At 42.8% G+C, this 21,655-nt stretch overlaps 1 protein-coding gene across 1 annotated transcript in view; it reads right to left on the bottom strand.

The window, feature by feature from the left end:
* Positions 1 to 21,655, bottom strand: part of KIAA2012 — a 95,859-nt gene that overhangs the window by 26,585 nt on the left and 47,619 nt on the right. The window contains 2 exon segments of the mRNA XM_081051822.1: positions 4,882 to 5,019; positions 18,877 to 18,953. Of these exon segments, the coding sequence (XP_080907948.1) occupies positions 4,882 to 5,019; positions 18,877 to 18,953 (215 nt within the window).

Below are 21,655 nucleotides of genomic sequence, written 5' to 3'. Positions count from 1 at the left end.
TAATAAAGTAATTTATGAAAATCACAAGATATTTTGTGTTATTAAGATTAAAATATATTAAACCTCCATTCATCTCCCAGGTTCTGAAACCAGAACAAAAATGTACAATTAAATTCTTCATAGGCACAGAATAGATAGACCTCGTCAATATCAGGTATTATCAGGTATTGTGGGTTTTGTGGCTTTGAATCCTAGCTCCCTCTGCTGTTAGGCATGTCACACATCGTCATCTCATCTCACCAATCCTCAGTTTCCTCATCTGCACAGTGGCAATCTGCACACTTACCAAGAAGGGGGGTGGGCGGGTAGGGGGTGAGGGGGAAAATGAAATAAGGTTCAATATGTGAGGGGCCTGGCCCTTAGCAGGGATCAATCAGGATTTGTTCCTTTCTCCTTTATGAATTGAATCCTGTACAGATGTGCACATTCTTTGACAATTATTATTTCATATAATTCTTGCCCCACTGTTGACAGGTAGGTATGGAGGTCCCAGTATTATTATCTCCATTTTCCTAAAGAGGAAGTGGAGTTCCAGAAGTGTTACAAGGTCACTGAGAGTCAGGGAATATCCAGGGCTTCCCAATTCCTGGTCTGATATTTAATATCGATAATAGTGCACTGTTAATTCTGGGCCTCTTTCTTTTGGAAATATTATAGACCCCATGCCCTGAATATTTTTCCTGGCAACATAACTATTCAAGTGTCCTGGAATCGTATCTTGAAACCAGCTTGTGATACCTCTATAGCTCTCCTGCCAGAGGCCAAGAAAGCATGTTTAAAGGACTCTGGGCACCAAAAAACTTTTTTCCTGAGAGGCCTGCTCCATCTTTGGACAACGTCTCAAGCCAAACATCATTCCCTGTTACTTGCACTAACTGAAATCCATGCTGTCCCTCCCATGCATGACCACAGGTTTCGGTGGCAATGGCTGTCTTTCTCTGCCTGGTAGGATGTGCCCACACCTGCCTGCGTAAGTAAAACCTGGAGCTGGCCCCAAACTGGAGGGGTGGTGGTGTGTGTGTGCTGCTCAAAGTCTGGCACCCCATTTCAGGCGGGTTCCTCTACCTCGAGTTTGATTGCACCAAGTGACAACTGTCTGTGTGATGACTGTTAGATGGCGCTTTTCCCCATTCCCCACACCTGCTCGGCATAACATATCTACCCTTTGATGTCCATGTTCAGTATAAGCATATTCAATGCTGTATCTAGCATTAATTGGTATTATTGCTATTTTCTGCCTCACTACCTAACCTTGGCAATTGATTAAAGTCCTTGGGGGGAAAATTCTCTATCCCAATTTATTCATCAATTGCCATTTCTTTTTCAAAACTAGATTTAAAAAAATTAGTGTTCAATTTTTATGTGAACCCAGATGTACTCTGGATCAATCATGTTTAAATCTAAGCCTGATACAGGTTATCTTATAAAATGGGCCAACAGTGTTGCCTTCAGTGTTATAAGACCTTCAATGTTATAAGGAGCCTCTTAAATCTGAGGAGGATTCCACATGTAATAACCAAGAGATGAACGAGTCTCCCCCATAGCAACCTGGGCCTGCCTCGGCCACAACTTTGTGCTGAAAGTCTCTGTTTATTTTCCTTTTAGCTTATAGGCTCCTTGGGAGGCCAGGGATGGAGATGACTCATCTCTGCATTCCCTGACACACGAAGCATGCACAATATATTAATATGTTGTGTGAAGGGAACAGAATGATCATTGGGAGAGAAAGTTTTACATTGGCTCAACAGAACGCAGTGGGAGTGAGGGGAAAGTCAGAGTCCTGTAGGGTCAGAAAATCTTCCTGTAGCAAACTGGAAGAGTGCTCAGGGATGGAATTTTCTAGAAGGAGCTGTGTTAGTTTCTTAGCTAACCTGGTAGTCAGTGCTTTTGATTAGACAGGACTCAGTTGGGGTCTGCAGTGAAACTTTATAGAGGATGGTTGAAAACATGGGTTCTGGAGCTGTGCTGCCTTACTTTGAGTCTTGTTCCTGTCATTTACCAACTGTATGACATTTGAGAAATTACTTAACCTCTCAATGCCTTAGTTTTCTCATCTGTAAAATGGGATTATGTTACTTATTTCTTAGATTCATTTGTGAATTAAATTAGTTCTTGCATATAAAACTTACAATAGAGCCTGGCACAGAGTAAGTGCTCAGAAATATTACCAATTGCGATTATTTGCATCTCTTTTCATGCCCCTTTTCTGCCTTGATATTTTTATCTCCTACCCTTATTCCCTGAAATGTGCAATGCTTCCTACATGCGCCAGGCAAAAGTGATGGAAGTATCCTGTGGATAAGCAAGAAATGCATAAATGAAATGTGTAGAATGAATTAGTTTCTATATAACTCCAAATGCTGAGGACAACCTGTGTGTTTTTCTCTGTTTGGACTCACTATCCTTTTCTATACAACCCTAAGATTTATGTCTTTCCATAAAGCAATCCCTAAGAATCCAGGTGCTCCCATGTCAACAAGGAGAAGGTCTACCTAAGGAGAGCTGTTAACACTGAACATTCCCAAGAAAAGTTCTGGTTTTTTGGGCAAGGGACTGGCCTGAGAGTCAGAAAGCCTTGTGTGTGTTCTCTGAGTCCCCTGAGAAGTAGGCTGAATTACAATTTCTGTGTTTTGAAAAGGGTGGACTGGAAAGTGGGCCTTCGGGATAATAATGCCTTTCCCTCTATAATATGGTATATTATATGGGTATGGTGTATCTGTGAATGTGTATGGTATATGGTATATAATATAGTATATAAAAATTTGGTGCCAAAATTGATGACTGAAAAGTGTAACACAAAAGCATTGTGGACACTAAACACAAAAAAAATTATTGTAAAATTCCCCACTCTGAATTCTGCAGTTTCTAGATGCTCCATATACCTTTATCTCATTTCCATAGCAACGATCACCTTTTAATATACTATCCACATTGCCTGGAGCAGGACAAAGATCTCAGTCTTTTTTTTGTTTGCTGGTGACATGTCCGAAATGACCAGAAAGTGCAGTCACATAGTAGGTAGTACATGCTCACTATGGGTTGAATGAATGAACAGTGATAATGATGATAAAATCTCATCCCTGGAAGTACTAACCACAATACTCAAGGCCGAAGGGAAGAACTAAACTATTGCTAAGAAAAAAAGTTTAGTTTCGTTAACTTAAGTGTTTTGGGCTGAACTGTGTTCCTCCAAAATTCATATTTGAAGTCTACCCTCAGTATCTCAGAATGTGGCTGCATTTGGACCCAGGGTCTTTAAAAAGGTAAAATGGGGTCATCAGGGTCGTTCCTAAGTCAATATGGCTGGTATCCTTATAAGCAGAGATTAGGACACGGACACACAAAGGGAAGGCCATGTGAAGACACAGGGAGAAGGTGGCCATCTGCAAGCCCAGGAGAAAGGCCTCAGAAGAAGTCAACCCCACCAACACCTTGATCTTGGACTTCTAATCTCCAGAACTATGAGACAATAAATTTCTGTTGTTTAAGCCACTCAGTCTATGGTACTTTATTATCATGGCCCTACCAAATTAATCTTAAAAGTAAAGAATCAAGGTAATTATTTTGAATGTCTGGAGGAAATATCTTTTGTTTTGCGGTCCAGAATCATTCTCCCTTATTCTGGTTTGATGTGTCCTGATTTCCTTTTGAGACACCCCTCCGCTCCCCACTCCTAGTCCCTGTGGCTCCAGGCTAGGCCAGACAGGGTATTCCATTCTCCTGGTCATGGTGATTCATTTGGGTATGGGCATGTGACTCACGTCGGCTCAATGGGAGTCAGTTCCAGAATGATCTGGAAAAGAGAAGCCCACGGTGGGAAAAGAGCCTATCTAAGAGTAAACAGAGGAAAGCAGAGCTCAGCCATGGAGAGAAAAGATTTGGGGCAAATACATGACTCCTTATCAAAGCTCCACCTTGCAGAGCTGAGACTGGGGTTCCAGAGGTGTAACAGGAGAACTCTGGATTTGCTGAGGTTAGGAGGGTGACCCTCATGACCTCTGAAGTTCCTGCCCGTCTACCTCACAATTATTTGGTTTCTTCTCTTCTGTTCTGTCTTTCCTAATCCCTTCTTATCAAAGATCTGGGATTTTGTCCTCCAGGGTAGTATGAAGGATCTGAGATCTTTCCATGCCAAAGCTTGCTTTGTTCCTGAGCAGTTTCTTTTACTCCATGATCCTTTGCTTCCAGTTCATTCAGCTCTAAGGGGGGAAAAGATGGGTAGGAAGAGGTCCCTACGCCAGAGGGCTGTGGGATAAAAAGGGCGGGTCAATTTATGGAGCATTTAGTGAGCACCTCCCATGTGCCAGGCGCTGTGTTAGGTGGCACAGAAAGGAGTATCGAAAAGATGGAAAAATGACATCCCCACAACTGAAACTCTCAGTACCCTTAACTAGAGATTCAGCTGAGCTTGGGAGAATAATGAACTCTTAGAGAACAGAAAGCAAGGTCAAACATCTGGGAGCGGATTTGAAATTGACTTATAAATAGTTAACTCAAGAATCAGTCTTCTCTACACCAGGAACAGCTTTACCAAGTTACAGGCATACAAGAGTAACAATTATTTTAGCTACTGTCAAGATAAAATGAATTATATTTGCTTGTTTTATGAGGTGGTTCAAGGTTATTCTTCCTCATCTCTGTTCCCTGTCCCCCACCATCCAAACCAGACACCCAGCTGATTTGTCCCTGATGGCTGGCTGTGATTACTATCCTAATTTGTTCTTTCTTCGTCTGCTACAAACTGCCTATTTTCTGTGCCTTCTGATAAAGCAGGGACTCTGAGGGACTTCTGAAGCTGTTTTTGTACCATGCAGAAGTGTATTAACTGGAATGCCTGTGTATGTGTCTATAAAACCCCTCTTCTTCTCAGTGTGAGATCACCTTCAGGAACGGCATCATGTCGATGTACAGCTTGCGTGTGTAAAATTCTCTTCTGTTTGAACATATCAGCCCTTTATTTACACAACTTTGAGGCTCTCCTGTCTTCTGAGCTGCTGCCTCCAAGGACTGCTGGGCTTCCTGTAAAGAGAAACAGAAAGCCCACCTTTCATAGTAATGATACACAATCCGACAAGAGCTAGTCCAAATCCCCAAATATTTATAGAAAGTAGTTTTTCATCGTTGGAACACTAATAGTAACACCTGTTTTCACCATGGAAGACAAAGGGGAACCCATATGTATACAGAATAATTCATTCATACCTGGAGTCGGTGTAATGGGAAAGTGAGAAAACGGACCTACTGTGTTCCAGGGTTGCAATCCCTTTATTTAATCCTTACAACAGCCCTGTGTGTGAGGCAGGTATTGTTATTCCCATTTCACAGGTGAAGAACAGGAAGCTCTGGGACGTTAATTAACTTGCCCACAGCCATACCGCTGGTAAATGGCATAGATAAAGTCACTCTCTGCCCAAGACTCCTTTTTTGGTGAGATTCTTTTGATCCTTCTATAGCTTCCAGGAATACATATCAAATCCGCTTTGCAGCAAATAAAGTTATAGCAAGATTTCAGTTTATTTCCAAACTTAAAATGTATTTGCTGTGAGGGGCAGCGGCCCTTTTCCAGGCCTGCCCTCTCTCACCATCTAGAGAGTGTACTATCCTTGTAATAAATCTACTGCTTGCTTGGCTGAAAAAGAAAAAGTATTTGCTGTGGTTGGAAGAGTAATTTGAACAAATCTAGCAGAGACGGAAGGAAGAATGAGCTAATGGAGGAGTCTGGGGGGCCCCAAGGCTCTCCAATCTTGTGGGCCATGCCTTCTCTTGTCACCACAATATGCACATGGTGTCATGTTTCAGAGGACGACAAAGTTTCATCTGAAGTTACTTTCCAGCCCATGCCCCATACTGCAACCTGGGTGATCTTCCCAAAATGCAAACCGGACATCACTCTGCTCACAACCTTCAAAGGCCCTTACCCTCAAGATGAAGGCCACCCCCTGATAAGGTTTACAAGACCCTTCTTGCCTGGCCTGGACAATCTCTCCTGCCTCATTTAGTCATTCAACAAATATTTATAAGAGTGCCTTTTCTATGCCCGGCAAAGCGAATACGGCAGAGCAAAAGGCAGACAGAAGTCTCTATCCTCATGAAAATTGCATATACATTCCACTGAGAGGGAGGAGATAATAAGCAAGTGGAACATAAGTTATGTCTAAGGTTATTTGTGATACAGAGAAAAATACAGCAGAGGGGAGTGAGGGGTATCTGGGAATGGCGGTGGAGGCTGCAACTTGAAGCAGGGTAGCCAGGGAAGGCCCCACAACAAAGCAATGTTTAAGCAAAGCTCTGAAGAAGGCTAGGGAAGGTTCTGTGGGGCTTCTGAGGGAAGTGTCTACCTCACTGCGGGAATAGCAAGTACAAAGAGCTCCCATCAACACTGACATTTCAGTTCTTGGAGCAAGGCCATCACACGTGCCCTTCCTTCTCCTGGGAACACACTCCTTTCTTCTGATTCCTGTTTAGCCATCTACCTCCTCCTCATCCGTCAGGTCTGGCTCATCTGTGACCCCCTACGGCATCCCAGAGCACTGAGCACTTCCCACCGTTGCTCACAATGAAGCTCGTGCTTGTGCAGCCACCTCTCCTCCCCACTAGACTGTAAGCTCTGTGAGGGCAGGAACCAGACTGTCCGGTTCCCCTGTAACAGAAGTGCCTGGTACAGGGTCTGGGTAAATACACACCTGATACATATATGCTGAACAAAAGAGTGACAATCACGCTGGGGCATAAGCTACACGTGGCCCAACTCAGGTAAGATGCGGAGGGCCTACGAAGACATCTTTACAGCAAGTACGTGTTGACCTCCAGAGACCTGTCCTCTGTGTAGCACTGGCTCCTCATACCCAAGAAGAAAAGTTATTTGTTATTTTTCAGGGCTGATGTGCTGGGGTCACATATATTCGTGTGCCATGAGATCACCCTGGGTGTGGATTTGATCATTTCCATATTTTCTAGAAGACTAACTCTCTGAGCTGTCATAAACTCTCCCTCCCATAACATTTATATTACTTTCAAGTATTAATGATGAATTAACAGTAGGTGGGTCCCCACAAGCCACCATCATTCCAATGAACACCCACACCCTTTTCCTTTGTTTTGAAACGTGGCTAGAGATAAAGTCTTTTCTGGACAAATACATATCCAATTTTATTTTCTGTCATCTCAGCCATATATCTGATTAGCTTCTCTGAGTGAGAGACTCCCTCCCTATTTCTAGATCAAATGAAACATTTGGTCCAAACTAGAATCAGACAAAGCTTTTCAAGCTTTCTAGCTTCCAAAGTCACGCATGAATCACTGAGTGGAATAATAGAAATCAGACAATATTGATTTGAGGGAAATTTCTCCATTACCTTCAACAGACATTTTCTTTTTAGGCCAGAGGACAAAAGGCATAGCCAAGACCAGTTCCAATGGCTGGAATTACTTTAACTCCTTATGTGGGGTTCAGATTGAAGAGTGGGGAGTTGAGCATATTTGAGAAAAGTCCCTCCAAATCACTTGACCTATAAATCTTTTGATAAAACAATTCTCTTGACTGTATGGCTCCTCTCCCTAATATTTAGGGGCCATCAATTTTAGCTTGATAAAATGTTTTCTGTGAAGGCTGTATAGTCACTGGAATGAGAAGTACTACTTTTGCTTATTATGCTCAAGCGTTCTAACAAGTAAATGATAGTGAAAAGGGGTTTGGGAGATGAGAAGAAAGACAAGATTAAATATGTAAAGAGAATTCTGAGGGGTAATGAGTAGAGCAGAAAAAGTCAGAAAGTTGAATCCAGGAAAGAAAGCCATGCATTGGGGTGGTTTTTCATTTAGTCATTAAACTGATATTTATTGAGTGATATTGTATGTGTCAGACAAACACAAATAAGTAGGATGATTTTAGATAGTAAAAAATCTATGAAGACAATGAAATGGTGATAGGATGAAGGTTGATGTGGAGAGGGTGGGACATACCTTTGGGAGATCTGGGAAAACATCTCTGAGGAGGTGACATTTGAGCAGAGGGCTGGGTATGATGTGAAGGAGCCAATTATGGAAGGATCTATCTTTAGTAGTCAGTGTATCTGATTATTTAGAGGTAAAACCAGGCAAGCATTTTTTGAAAATAGAATTATAGAAAATAGAATTCCTGATTTCTAGGCCTGTTCTGCCCCAGCCTTCTGGGCTCCATCCATCACCCTGTGAGGCACTCTTCTGCTTTCTGGGTGACAGAGCCATCATAATTGACACTTGCAGCTCTTGGACTATTTTGAGAGCAAAGACAGCAGAACAAATAGTGAACAAGAGTCAAGGTCTCTGAAAGTGCAGAAGGGACATGAAAGTCCATGGTTAGACAGAAGGGAAGGAAGATGGGGGAAGAGGAGAAAGAAGAGTTGCCTGATGCTTTTTTGTTTCTTTTATGTGTATACTTTAGTGGGAATGATCACAAAACTGATGGAAAGGTGAAATGTTTAGCAGAAAAATCAAAACCCATTCCTTCACCTGTAAATACTTTAATATTATGCTCTGCTAAAAACACCTGGAAACCTTTCTCTTTAATAAATGAAACAATAAAGATTAATGAGTTAATTTGGTAAAGCTGATTTGAATTGCACAGAAGGTGTTGCGTAAGTACTTGGCATTTAAAACGTGATCTGACATTTAAAAGAAGATGACTTAATGAATTCAAGAGCTAATCTTATACTCCGACAGACTGAGCCATGGAAAACCCAGGATTATTATCTTGATGTAAACATAACGTGATTTGGTTGAAAGCCAGAACAAAAGAGAGCTATCAGATGTATACAAATATCCATACACGCACATATATAAAGTAGCAAAACTTACAGAGGATGTCCGTTACATTAAATAAATATCACTTTCTTTCTTACTCTTGGGTTATAATATCTTGGGCTACAAACTGAAGGAGAAACGCTTCTCCCCAATATTTTTTCCTCCTCATTTCAGCTTGCGTATTTGGAAGGTTCACTACCATGGGCTGGCTCTAGAGTTATTAGAAAGTCTTACTTTAAGGGAGAAATGAGGTTCTAAACTCCATCAGCTAGATCTCCACTCATGGGTCCTACAGAGCTACCACAGATTTGGGTCTGTCCTCTTCACTTCTCTCTCTCCTTTCTAATTGGGGTTCCCCAAAAAGAGCTATTGTGTCTCATTAAGGAGGCTGCAACCCTTGCTGTCTAACTGCCTCCCACTCAGCTCACATCTTCATTCTGCCTGAGAGCAAGCTGCCAAGAGTCTCTGGGAACCTGTGGGCAAGCTGATCTGGAGGAAGAACACAGAGGAAGGAGGGCCTTTGTAGCCAAGATCTGAAATGTGCTGGGGCACACACCCCACCATTATCTCAATGCATGGAGAGCGGGTTGGGAGGCCTTTGCTGAAACCCTCATGTGGTCTATCAAGTTGTCACATCAAAACTCTGTGCACACAGGGCATTTGTCCCCTCCTGTGAACAAACAAAGGGCAAAGAGTCAGTCTCTCCTTTGGACCACTAGGCCCCCTACTTGGCTGAGAATCTGTCTTTCTACCTCCCTGGGGGATGGGGGATGGGATGGGGCTCTGAATTTTAGTGGGGATGGACAGATCTGAGAGATTTAGTTACTGGAGGTTGAGGGAAAGGAGAGCTGGGATTCTGAGTACCCCCCTAGCCACATTCCCTGCTGGGTGGTGGGGGCCAAATCCTGGAAAGGGCCACTCCTGCCAGGAGCTATGGGCTGAAGGGCCTGGGAAGTTTCCCTGCGCTTGGCCTTCTTGGGCTGTTATTTCTTGCCCATGGCAGCCTGTGGAACTAAAAATGGGCCGTAGGAATGGGGATACAGATGGGGCTGAGTGGGGCATGGAACTCTACAGGGCTCCCTACAACTGGGCTGCCTCGAGGGATCTGAGTGATCCAGGGGTTTCTTATACTCTATCGATTTGGAGAGGACCTTGTTTGTGCAAGGCCAGCCTCCCTCGCTACCCCCAGGTCCCACCCTGAGACCTTGTCTCTGTCTAGCTTTCCCCAGCCTGAAGGCATAGGAGACCTCTAGTCTTCAGGAGGCCAGATGGAACAGCAGGATCCCAATTCAACAACCCGCCTGCCTGCATGGCCTCTTTGAGGAGCAGAAAGGACACCAAACCACAAAGTGGTTCCACCCACCACAAGTCTGCCCAGTGTTTCACATGCTCCTGGGTTCATCATGCTTCCCGTGGCCACCTGACATCATGGCCCTCTCTTTATGTTCTAAGGGCAATTTCGTGCTGGTGAAATGGGCCGAGAGGACAGTTTTAAGAGGGCTCCACAAGGAGACATGGTGGAGACACCATTTGGTTGCAAGCCAGAGAAGAGCTTTTTTGTTCCTCTCCTGTCATGAATTTTGGTCTCCGTCCACGTTTTTTACACCTCGACCTGATAGAAGTTGTGGTTAGCAAATTAGCCCAACAACTAGCAAACAGACTAGGAAGAAAACACCAGAATCTCTGGTCTTAGCTTTTGTGAGGGACTCATTTGGTGACTTTTGCTGTCATTCAGCTTTCTGTGCCTCAGTTTCCCTACCTCACTGTTTTCCTCATGGAGCTTTTGTATAAGGGAACCCAAGACACTTTAAGTCCAGGGCTTCTACTATCTGGAAATAAGTCTTATCTGTGAATTCTAATTGATATTGTCCTCAGTTTAATTAAGTGCTTTGTTGACACCACAGAATCATTGTTTATCTAGCTTCACAGAAGCTAAAGGAGAAAAATTTTAAGCCAAAATAGTGATGTCTTCTGCCCCAGGGGAGGTAGAAACTAGCTCGTTCTGTGAGGGGGAATCTGGCTATATTCAGGCTGGAACTTTGCCTGTATTTGAGAGAAGACACATCCTATTTTAGACTGGGAGATGGGAGGTGATGGTATGCAGAGTGGGAAATCTGAACAAGTCCCTGGTTCCTTTTAACCCCAAACTTTAACCCCAAACTGTGGGACTTCCTTGTGATGTTGGCTCTGATGTGACTTTTCCCTTCTGACAACTGAGAGATAGTGAATCTCAATTTGCAAATTGATTCAACTATGAAAAGGTTATTTTAAATCAGTCAATTTTCACTAGAAAAAGAAACGTTACTCATGGTATTTTGATTCCCACACTGGCCCACAAAAGCTTATCTAACCCACAATTTAGCTGGACTAAGAAGTTGAACTAGACCTGGCAATGCTGGGACAGCAGAGGGTTGGAAGCAGAGAAAAAAAGATGTCCATTTCCTTTCTTTCCTGACCCCTTCCCCTCCACTGGGCCCTCTTGTTCTCTGACCTCTAAGTTTTCCTCAGCAGCCAAGTGCTGTGGGGGGGGATGGGACCCTGCTGGATCTAGTGCTTCCAGCTCCAAAATTCCCTGCCCTTCACCTCCCCCTTGCTTTTAGCTGCGCTCCTTTAGGTGCAAGGCGGAAAACAATTTTCAAGAAAAGTTCACAATGAGATATGAGAAACCCAAAGGAATCTTTAATAGGCAGAACTGCAAGCAGTGAAACTAAATTCCAGACGGCATGGAGACTATTTGGAGGGGGCGGGGTGTTTGCGTTTGGGGGTTGGGGAGAGGAGGTGGGGGAAACAGTTGGTGGGATTGGCTCATAGTCCTGACTTTCAAGCTTCTCTTTTTCCATGTCTGAACCCTTAGATTGTATACAAGCTCTAAGTTTTGTTCAATAATGGTTTCTAAGGCAGAGGGCAGGGGAATAGAATAATAATTACTATTATAATTTATTGGGATTGCCTAGTGACAAACACTGTGCTAATCCCTTTCCATATGTTGTCTCATCTAATCCTTGTCATGACACCATGAAGGAAATATTATTATCCTTTACAGATGAGGAAATTGAGCCTCAGAGTGATTAAATAAACCGCCTATAACCACATGGACAGTATGGAAGAAGGTGGGATCTCAGTGCAGCTTTATGGGATTCCCAAACCAGTGGGCCTCTTGGCTAGTGCAGGCCGCTTATTAAATGGGGCCTTGTCTATTGTGACATCAGTCTCCTCATTTACAAAATGGACATAATAACTGTACCTGCTTCACAGGGATGTTGTAAGGGTTAAGGGAGATAATCCTAAACCCTTCATATAGTAAACCTCAAAAACATTGGTTGTTCTTATCGTTGAAAAAGACCCTCTCAAGAGAATGGGGAGATGACTATTGAAACTTATGATAGGTACATGGAAGTTCATTATGTATTCTCTTCTCTCTACTTTTGCAGGTGTTTGAATTTTTCCATAATAAAAATACAAAAGAAAAAGAAAAAAAGTAACTAGGCACATATCATGGGTCTGGTTGAAACTAGCAGCCAACAGATCAATACACACAGGCTTACTGGAACAAACGATAGTCAAAGTGAAAATGCAACAAATACAACTCTTGATTTTTGAAATTAAAAACAAACCCTTGTCGTGCAGGGTCTCAGCTCCCACTCCCCACCCAAGAACGCAGGACACGGTAAGGCCAAAAAGGAACACCCACGGCCAGTCATAAGTAGGGGAGTCATAGCACTATATTCTCGCCGGCGGCATCCACCTCTCTGCAATCTGTTCTTGCTAGCCCCCATTCTCTGCTAGCGTAGCCACAGCCGTTATATTAGTGGCCAATGGCTTACGGGTTACAGCTGACGGCCAACTAGCCACAGCTGATGGCCATCTGATCACAGTTGATGGCTATTTACTACCCTAGCCAGCACCTTTCTATGTGAGGCCGAGAGCCTGGAAACTGTTTTTGGGGGCTTTGTCCCCACAACCCTTCTTAGTAAATTATCCTTAAATTGTCATTGGAGTTTTTGGGCTGACAAAGTAATCCTGTGAGTAAGGTTGAACCAGAAGATGAAGTTTGCTTAGATCTTCAAAAAGCCTTTGCAAAGTTCTATAACCAAAGCTATTTACAAAACCAGGGAGAGAGGAGGGAGAGGGAAGGAGCCTGGAGCTGGGGGAAATGCTGTGCCAGGCCTTTAGACATGAGAAACAAAGGGGGGAGGGGAGTGAAGAATAGTTCTCTAGATGGATTAGTCTAGGCCCAATCTTACTTATCACCCTCAAAAAGGTCCCCAAGAAAGATGCCTAATGACGTCTTCAATCTACACACACCCCAAAGCGTTTCCTGAGAGTGAAATACCAAACTATGGCAACCAACAGCAGGAAGTACCTAGACATTGTATGAATTGTTAGGAAAATATCAGCAGAACTTCCATATCATTCTCACTGAAATGAAACAAGCACAATCTCTGAATCTGATTTAGAAGATTAGGGGCTTTTGCTACCCAGGACCTTAATAGCAACAAAATATTCATCTGTCATCTTCCCCTTCCCGCCCCCCTGCACCTTGTGTAGCTACCATGTGCCAGGAATTGTGCCATATAAATGGGATACAGAGGCAAATAAGGCAATTAAAAAATAAGAAAGAAAGCCTGTCTTTAAAGAGAGTAGTAGCTTGTTCTTTTAGATAACAGCCCAAAAGTTCAACAGAAGGCAGGATATAGCTCAGAAGGATACTGAAACAAAAGGTTATCTTTGTACCCTTGTACAAAAACTTAGTGTGTCTACAGGTGTGTGTGTGTTTTTCCTTTGTCCTGAAAGAGGAAGGCTGAAAGGGGATATGAACACCATCTGTGAAACCACCAAGGAAACAGATGGGGTAAACACAGGTTTATTCAACCCAAATCCCAGAGTGCTAGAATTACAGGCTACTCTTTGAAATCCAAAAGAGGTAAATTTAGGACACATAAAATCAAATATGAATTTATAATGTCATAAACTCATGAAACCTGAAGTCAAGAGACAACATGGGTGAAAATAGAAGTGGCTTTGTGAAATGGGAAAAAGGGACATAAACCCAGTTTAACAGGATTTTTAGGACACAACCAAAGTTCTAATCCCTACAAAGCAACAAAACAAAACCCAAGATAAAGCAAGTGAAAAAGGATGTTTGCTCTCCCTAACAAAGAGAGGGACCTGACAATGTGAAAACTGGGGAGATGGTTTCTTTCTTATTTTAAACAAAGAGATGCAACGATTCTCGGGAAATCTAATTAAGGTTTGAGCTTGTTCTTTGATACTCTTTACTGACAACCCCTCTGCCCTGACAGCTCTATAAGCCAGTGGGCTCAGAGCCTCTCTTGTCCCAAGCTTAGATGGATCTGGATGGACAAGAGAGTTTCATACTTTGACAGCCAAACGTTTCAGACAAACAGGCAAATTCATTGTTCCCAAAGGTCTAGGATCAGAGGGATAAAATGCTGAAGGGGACTGAGATCCTAAAAAAGGAGAATTCTGATAGCCCTATCCAACAATCTAATAAAAACCTAATTAATGTTAAATAATTTTTACAAACAGTAGTTAAAAAGTAATGGCGCTGTGGTGTTGACCCTTGTTTAGCTTGCTGAATACTTGTTGTTTACTGTGACCCCGAGATCATTTTAAACCATGAATAAAATCAGGTATCCTCATAATCTGTTTTACCTTCTTACAGGGAACATTTCCAAAAAAAAAAAAAAAAAGAAAAACCAGGAAGGCAAAATTAAAACAAAAAAATTCAACTCATCCCTAATTTCAAACTAGCATGACTGTACATTTTTGCATGTATTATTTGCAAGTCTTTTCCTAATAGGTACACGATTTTTTTAACATATTGCAGTCATAGTTGACGTCACTTTGATGTCCACTTTTAAAATTAACTTGGTGGTTCTCATTTTGGGGGTGATTTTGCCCTCCAGGAGATATATGGTAAGGTCTGGAGACATTTTTTGATTGTTAAAACTGGGGTTGAGTGGGGTGTGCTCCTGGCATTCAGTGGGTAGAGGCTAAAGATGCTGCTCAACATCAGACAGTGGAGAAGAAAGCCCCCCACGACAAAGAATATCTGGCCCCAAAGGTCAGTGGTGTTGAGGTTGAGAAACACTGTGTAATCTGTTAGTATTAAATCACAGTTTCTAGTCTGAACAAGCATCATTTTTTAATGTCTGAATGACATCCGTCACAGGGGGTATGTCATAATTGACATTTCTCTGATATTGGACTCTGAGGTTCTTTCCAATTTTTCTCTATTATATAGACAATGCTGCAATGGACATCTTTACTCACATTTTTTTTTCCTCTGCTGAATTTCCTTTGAATAAATTCCCAGAAGTCAGAAATACTGAATCAATGGGTGTGAATATTTTTCATATCTCACAAGTCATATTGTCATTTTGCTTTACAAATGGATTGAAACAAATTACAATCCACCAGAAGTGTATAAACTCGGCGGTACTTAACCTCGGCAGTTCTGGGTGTTACCGTTTAAAAAAGTGAGAGGAGACACACATCTCAAATATAAAATAGTATCTCTAGTTTGTCTCAATTTGCATTTAAATTGCTACTCAGAAGGAATATTTTCTCCTACAGGTTTTCTATTACTATTATTTTTTATCTGAATTGTTTATGCTTTTGCTTATTTTTCTAACTGGTTCTCAATGTTTTTCTTTTAAAATTGAATGTGATCTTTACTGCGTGTACATAGTAATGCTGTTGTAGTCAGTGCAATTATTTTTAAACTTTTAAACAAAAGTTTTCCTTTTGTCCCCCACAGCACAGATATATGAACGTTTCGTCCTAGAATTTTCATTTACAGTTTTAATACTCTTTTTAGGGGCTGGTCACCTCACCTAACCTGCAGCCTCTACAAGGAAGGGCCCTGGGGAAGAGGAAACGCTTCCTTGGCGATTGATGTCAGAACCGCGGTAAGAGCAGTACTTGGGCTTGACGGTTATTCTAGGATCGAATTTCCCTTAATCAAATGAAAGGCCTTAGGAGGAGCCACAGGCAGAAAGGCAAATAACTGTGTAGGAGAATATCATATTCAATGAGGAGTTTGAAGGACCCGCATTATAAAAGGGCACCATACCTTTAGGACTTCGGAACTCGCAAGGCTCCATAGAAGCTATTATTAATATGCAAAAAAAATACCTTCATAAATACTTGATTCAGTTCACAGTGGGGAAGCAGTTCATTTGAAAGAGGAACCGGGAGCTCGGAGTTGAAACGTGTTCGCTTGTCTCCTTTTTCTTTTTTCATTGCTCTTTTCATCTCCACATTTCGCCTTGTAGTTGTCTTCCCCCTCTACCCCCGACTCAGCCCCCTCCTCCATCTCCTAGGAAGTGGTTGATGTCAGCTGCTACCTTCATTTCTATTTATGGATCTACCTCCGAGGCCTGCTCCTCGACCAGGTGTAGAAGGGGTGCCTCAGGAGCTAGTCCCACGATTTGCCACCTGTGCGTTGGCAGCAGGAGCCCTAATCCTTTCTGGTCCCTTCCACAGCGCAGACACCGCTTAGGAAACGCACAGCAGAGGTTTTACAATCCAACCAGTAGGGGGCATCCGGAGGCAGCTTCCGGAACAGGGTAAATCCATAAACTCAAGTCACGTCTGCAAAGCACCGTCTGGCTTTCCCTCTTATCCACCCGTCAGAAACCGTTTTCCAAATCGAGGTCTGTGACTTCTCCTTAAAGCATGGTGATGCCAAAATATTGCACCTTTGGGTTCCCCCCACCTCTCGCAGCTAGCACAGTGATAGAAAAAAGTGAAAATATTTCATGTGACTGAACTCCTAATATGGTCAGACCCCAATGAAAGGAGAGAGGAGGGGAGTCAGTGGGGAATTGACAGAAAGGAAGAGCAGAAACTGCTGATGTTGATAAAGATCAATTTTGTGTGCTATCCTAGGCTGTTTCAGAGTGGGAAGGTGACAGTGGAAGGAGTCCACTGGATTTGCCAATGGCCCATCAAGGTAGGTAACAAATCTGCTGCGCAGAGATTTGTGTCTAAATCCTTTCCAGATGCTTTATAGTAAACATGAAATTAGTCATTTACATGGTGTAGGTTGAAGAAGTAGTTAAAATTGAAGTCAGTGATTAATTTAATAAAAGGCCATTAGCCTCAAGAAGTAAGGGGGTGGGGGAGGCAAGGAAGATACCTCCATCTCCCCCATCCCACCCGTTTTCTCTGTGTGGGGGCTGGTGGGGCTCTCTAGATGTTTCCTTAAATGGCTTTCCTTTTGGGGGCTACTTCTAAAGAAAATAAAACTACTGTGACTTGAACAAACCTACAGGTTCTGGTGGGAACAGCCTCTCTCCTTTCATAAAGGAGGCACGTGAAGTTCTCAGAGTAAGCTTGTTTGCCACAGCTTCACAGGGGAACCCAGGATTAGAATTTAAGACCCTTGGTCTGGTGTTCTCTTTCTGACTGCAAGGTTAATAATTCAGTCTAGGACTTAATTTGATGTGACGGAGCCACTCTTTTTTTGCAGGTGATGTTAGTTCTCCTGAAATATAGCTATGGAGCTGTGTGAATTTGGAGTGTGTTTAGGGTACATAAGGTATTGGCAAGGCCTTTGGAGTTGGGGAATTATTAAAATATAGCATATTATATTTTCCTTAGTCATAGACTCTCTTAAAAAAAGACAAGCTTCTAGATCCCTTATAAAAACCGTTTTCAAAGTGGGCATGTAAAAAAAAAAGCAAACGTTGGTTCTGTAGTTCCTTAGTAGCAGGAAGTGATGTCTCAGCTGTGTTTTACCTCAGCTGAGGCCTGACCCAGACCTGGGGTTCTAACAGTGAGAGTTCAGGTCCTTCCACAGAACCCAGCTAGGTACACAGATGAAAACAAAACTACTTTTATTATTATTGTTTTTAATGAGTGTGAGGAAAGAGGAGAAAGCCAGGCTGTGGCAGGAAGTTGGAGATAAGGGAGAAATAGAGATCTCCCAGGTTGTCACACGGTAGAGAGAGACCTGAGAATGCCCTTCAACTGTGCTGCTTCTGCTTCATTTCTTTGAGAACCCTGGTGCAGCTCTAGGAATTCCCTTGAGTTGTCTCTCTAAAAGAGAATTTGAACAGTTCCAGCCTCAAAGCTTCTAATGAAGAAACAAACAAAATATTTGTAAACATATGTTTTTGAACCACTTATAGATATTCCTAACCCATCCAGCCAAAGCATTTTTCTCCTTTCTTCATGGTATCCTTGCATTTCTTTCTTGATTGGTATTTGTGGGGACAGAGTCCCAGAGAGCAGTTTCCAGGCTCTCGGCCTCACGTGGAAAGGTGCTGGCTCGGTTATTAGATGGCCATCAGCTGTAATCAGATGGCCATCCGCTGTGGCTGGGTGGCCATCAGCTGTTACCGGTTAGCCATTAGCCACTAATATAACTGCTGTGGCTAAGCTAGCAAGCCCAGGTTGCAGTTAGCAAGGAGGTTGGTTGGCTGGTAGAAAAGAGGACTGCGGATGGTGGCTAGCAAGTGGGGTTAGCAAACGTGGATGGTGGATTGCGGATCATGTGGATCCTACTTCCTGTGTCTCGCTGGGCTGCCAGCGAGACTGGGGTGTAGGAAGACCCCTCATTGGGGTACTGGCGGGTGTTTGCTTTTGTGTCTCGACCAGCTACCAGTGAGAATATAGTGGTATGACTCCCTATCTATGGTTCTGTTGTTCCTTTTTGGCCTGACCATATCCTGCGTTCTTGTGTGGGCAGCGGGACATATTTCCACCACCTCCCCCCGCCCCATTAGAAATAAGAATTGGAGTGGAAAAAATGGGCCCATTGCTGCAAAGTCTTAGTGCCTGCAGCCTCAATGGGTGATACCTTTCTGTGTTCCTTGTTCCCTTTATGACTTTGCAGAAGTCAGGGAAAGGCCTATTCAACTCATTCACCAACGAAGAGCCAGACAAAACATTCTAAGTCTATGAGTTAAGAAACCTCTGTGACTTTCTAGTCCTTTTGCCTCATTTTATTGAGGGAAATCAAGGCCCAGAGAGGTGAAGAATCTCACCCAGGGTCACACAGCAAGCCAGGGCAAGAACCCAAAAATTCTGACTCCACATCAAATGCTTATTCAAAGTCAGTACCTGCTTCTCTTGCTTTTGGGTCAAAGGTGAGGTTTCATTAAGATTCATTTGAAGATTGGTTCCAGATTCAGTGTTTGCTATGGTAGAAATTAAAGAGAAAGAGATCAAGGTTGTCAGATCTAGGTCTCATGAATTTTTATATATACCATATACATACATACCTAGTTCATTTGTGTAAGATTATAAACACACATACAACTATGGCATTCATATTTACTCAACAAATAATACCCGTAACCTCTACTCGCACAATCTAAACACCATGTTACATATAGTAGTAAGACCTTATATTCAAATTTCTATTTTCTTGTTTTGGTTGCTCCCTAAAAGGAAAAAAAAATAAATTCTTTGTGCTACTAAAATTCAAATAAAGCTGAAATTAAAAAGGAAATATTGATGGAAAAAATCTGCTGATGCTGTTGAATATAAATTTTGTATGATCATACTTCACTGAAGCAGGAAAATGCTTCTGCAACCTTCCAGATAGAGAGAGCAGACTTCTCTTTTCCCTCATAATGTGTAGGGGCTACAGGAGAGATGGAAACATGACACCAAAGTAGGGCTAGCAGGGTAGGGTGGTGGTGGCGGTGGTGCCGGGAGGTGGAGCCGGGTGTAGAGCAGGTGAGGACTAATGGAAATCATGGAGCTCACCATGAAGCAGGGGCTGCAAAGATACTGTTGGTGTTTAATCCACACAACTCGGCCTCCACGGTTATACTGTTTATCACTGCTCTGCACAGGTGTGGAAACTGAGGCTCAGAAGGTAAAATAACCTACCCAAGGTTGTGAGGGTTTTAGTAAGGATTTGAGCTCAAGACTGCCTGACGTAAATGCCAAGCTGCAAAAGGATAGGATTTATTTTATTTTTTTTCTCCCCTAACAAAGTAAAATTAATGTTTATTAAAGAATGTTTATTTAAGGAACAGTTTTAGCCAGGCACATGGCTCCTCTGACAAGGATTTTAGTCTCTCGTGTGGGACCAGTGTCCAACAAAAAGTCCTTTCCATACTTGCTACTCATAAGTAGCTCTTTTTAGAGTCTATGGCCATGTGTGATTCTGCATCTTTGTCTCTTTGACCTGAAGCCTCTATTGATTCCTTGTGGGCTGACCTTTCCTTTTCTGTTGTTTCTCAGCTGTCCTCTTCTATCTTGTTTGAAAATAACTTCTGCATAGATTTAAAACATTTTTTAAAAAATTGAAAACAGCTGGGGAAACTGAGGCCCAGAGAATGGTATTGTATGATTGGCTCAGGGCCATACCTTGAAATAGCGCAAGATCAGATCTCTTAGCATCTTGTACTTTCTCCCCTTCATCACACTGCCTCCTGTTAGCCTCACTTGAGCTTGTCGCATAGCTGCTCGGCCTCTGGACCAATCCAGCCCAGCAGAATTGTGTTGTGACGAGGTTCACTTCACTGTGGCTTGAAAGGAACCATGGGTCTCTTAGAAATGAAACTTATAAATTCTAAGGCATAGGGAAAGTTCTTGTAACACCAAGAGAATGAATCAGTCAGCCAGAGTTCAAGAAATGTAAACACATTTTTAGATAGGAGGCTGAAAAATCGCTTAAGACTTCTCCATCTCTTGGGTCAAGACCCTGGTAATTTACTGAGGTCCAAGCTGTCAAGTAAGAGACACAACTCCAACTGCATTCCTGGAAGATAAAGCAATGGGGGTGGTAAAAGTTCCTCTATGAACAATGTGGGAAGATCTACCCCTGTTATCAAGCCGAAGAAACTGACTAAATCATCCACCAACACAGGCAACTGGCTGTGAATACAGGCCTGATTCTTTTTCATCATTTTGGAGCTGGTGTGTACAATCACGACTACAAACTGCACAACTTCCAGGCCCTCCTGAAACTGGGAACTCAGGAGCTTTCTATGATGAACATTTCTGTCACTAAAGAGATAAACAGAAAACACATTCCTTCCCTGGCTGCCCACCATCAGGCCTGAGCAGATTTTCAAACGCCAGCATTAATCTAACCACAGGCTTTTAGCAAGGAGATAGCATTCCCACCAGATAATCCGGCCGTTTCAGAGATGACCCTTACTAGATGGGGTCTCATCCCAAGCCTTTTCTGCCTTCTTCAAATCATAGGATCCTTCACCAAACACTCAAAACTTGAAAAGCAGGAAAGAACATCTGATTCTTGCCTGGAATAAGGCAACTTAAATTTTCTTCTATTTAAACCTATTAACTATGCTTAATTCCCAAGTTGTTGTTATTCATTGTTTTGGATAAAAATGAAACAGTCATAGTTACTCCCACTGCGTCAGAACACTTATTTCCCTTGATGTAGGGTGCTCTGGTGGGCCCCATCTTGTATCAGAGTAGAGACTGAACTCCAGCAAGTCACCTTATCAGGCAGAGTGGGCCACCTGACTCCTTCATAGATGCGTGTCAGGGCTTGGGAAAGAACATCAGACCCACAGGCTCCAGAGTGGCCAAACATTCTGTGGTCACAAGGGCAGTAGCTTTTGGAGGTGCAGTCAGGAGTCTTTCTATGTTTAGAGCCTTCCCCACACATGTAAATTCTGAGGCATGAGTCCCCTTTGAACGTTAGTGCGCTGTCATGGAACTTCCCCCACAACTTGTAGTGGCTCATCACTGAGGAGGGGTACATCCCTTGTCAAACAGATTTCAGAAGGCACCTTTGTCTTCTCAAAGCTTTGCACATGGACTTGTAGCAGAAACCAATGGGAGGAGGCCTAAAAGTCAGCCTTTGTACCTTCATGGTTTTATGTTTTTGGTCAAAAATGGAAAATGCAAAGGC

The sequence above is a fragment of the Rhinolophus hipposideros genome, assembly GCF_964194185.1.
Source record: "Rhinolophus hipposideros genome assembly, chromosome: 6".
In the NCBI taxonomy this organism is placed as follows: Eukaryota; Metazoa; Chordata; class Mammalia; order Chiroptera; family Rhinolophidae; genus Rhinolophus; species Rhinolophus hipposideros.
This window is presented reverse-complemented; position numbering and strand designations above follow the sequence as displayed.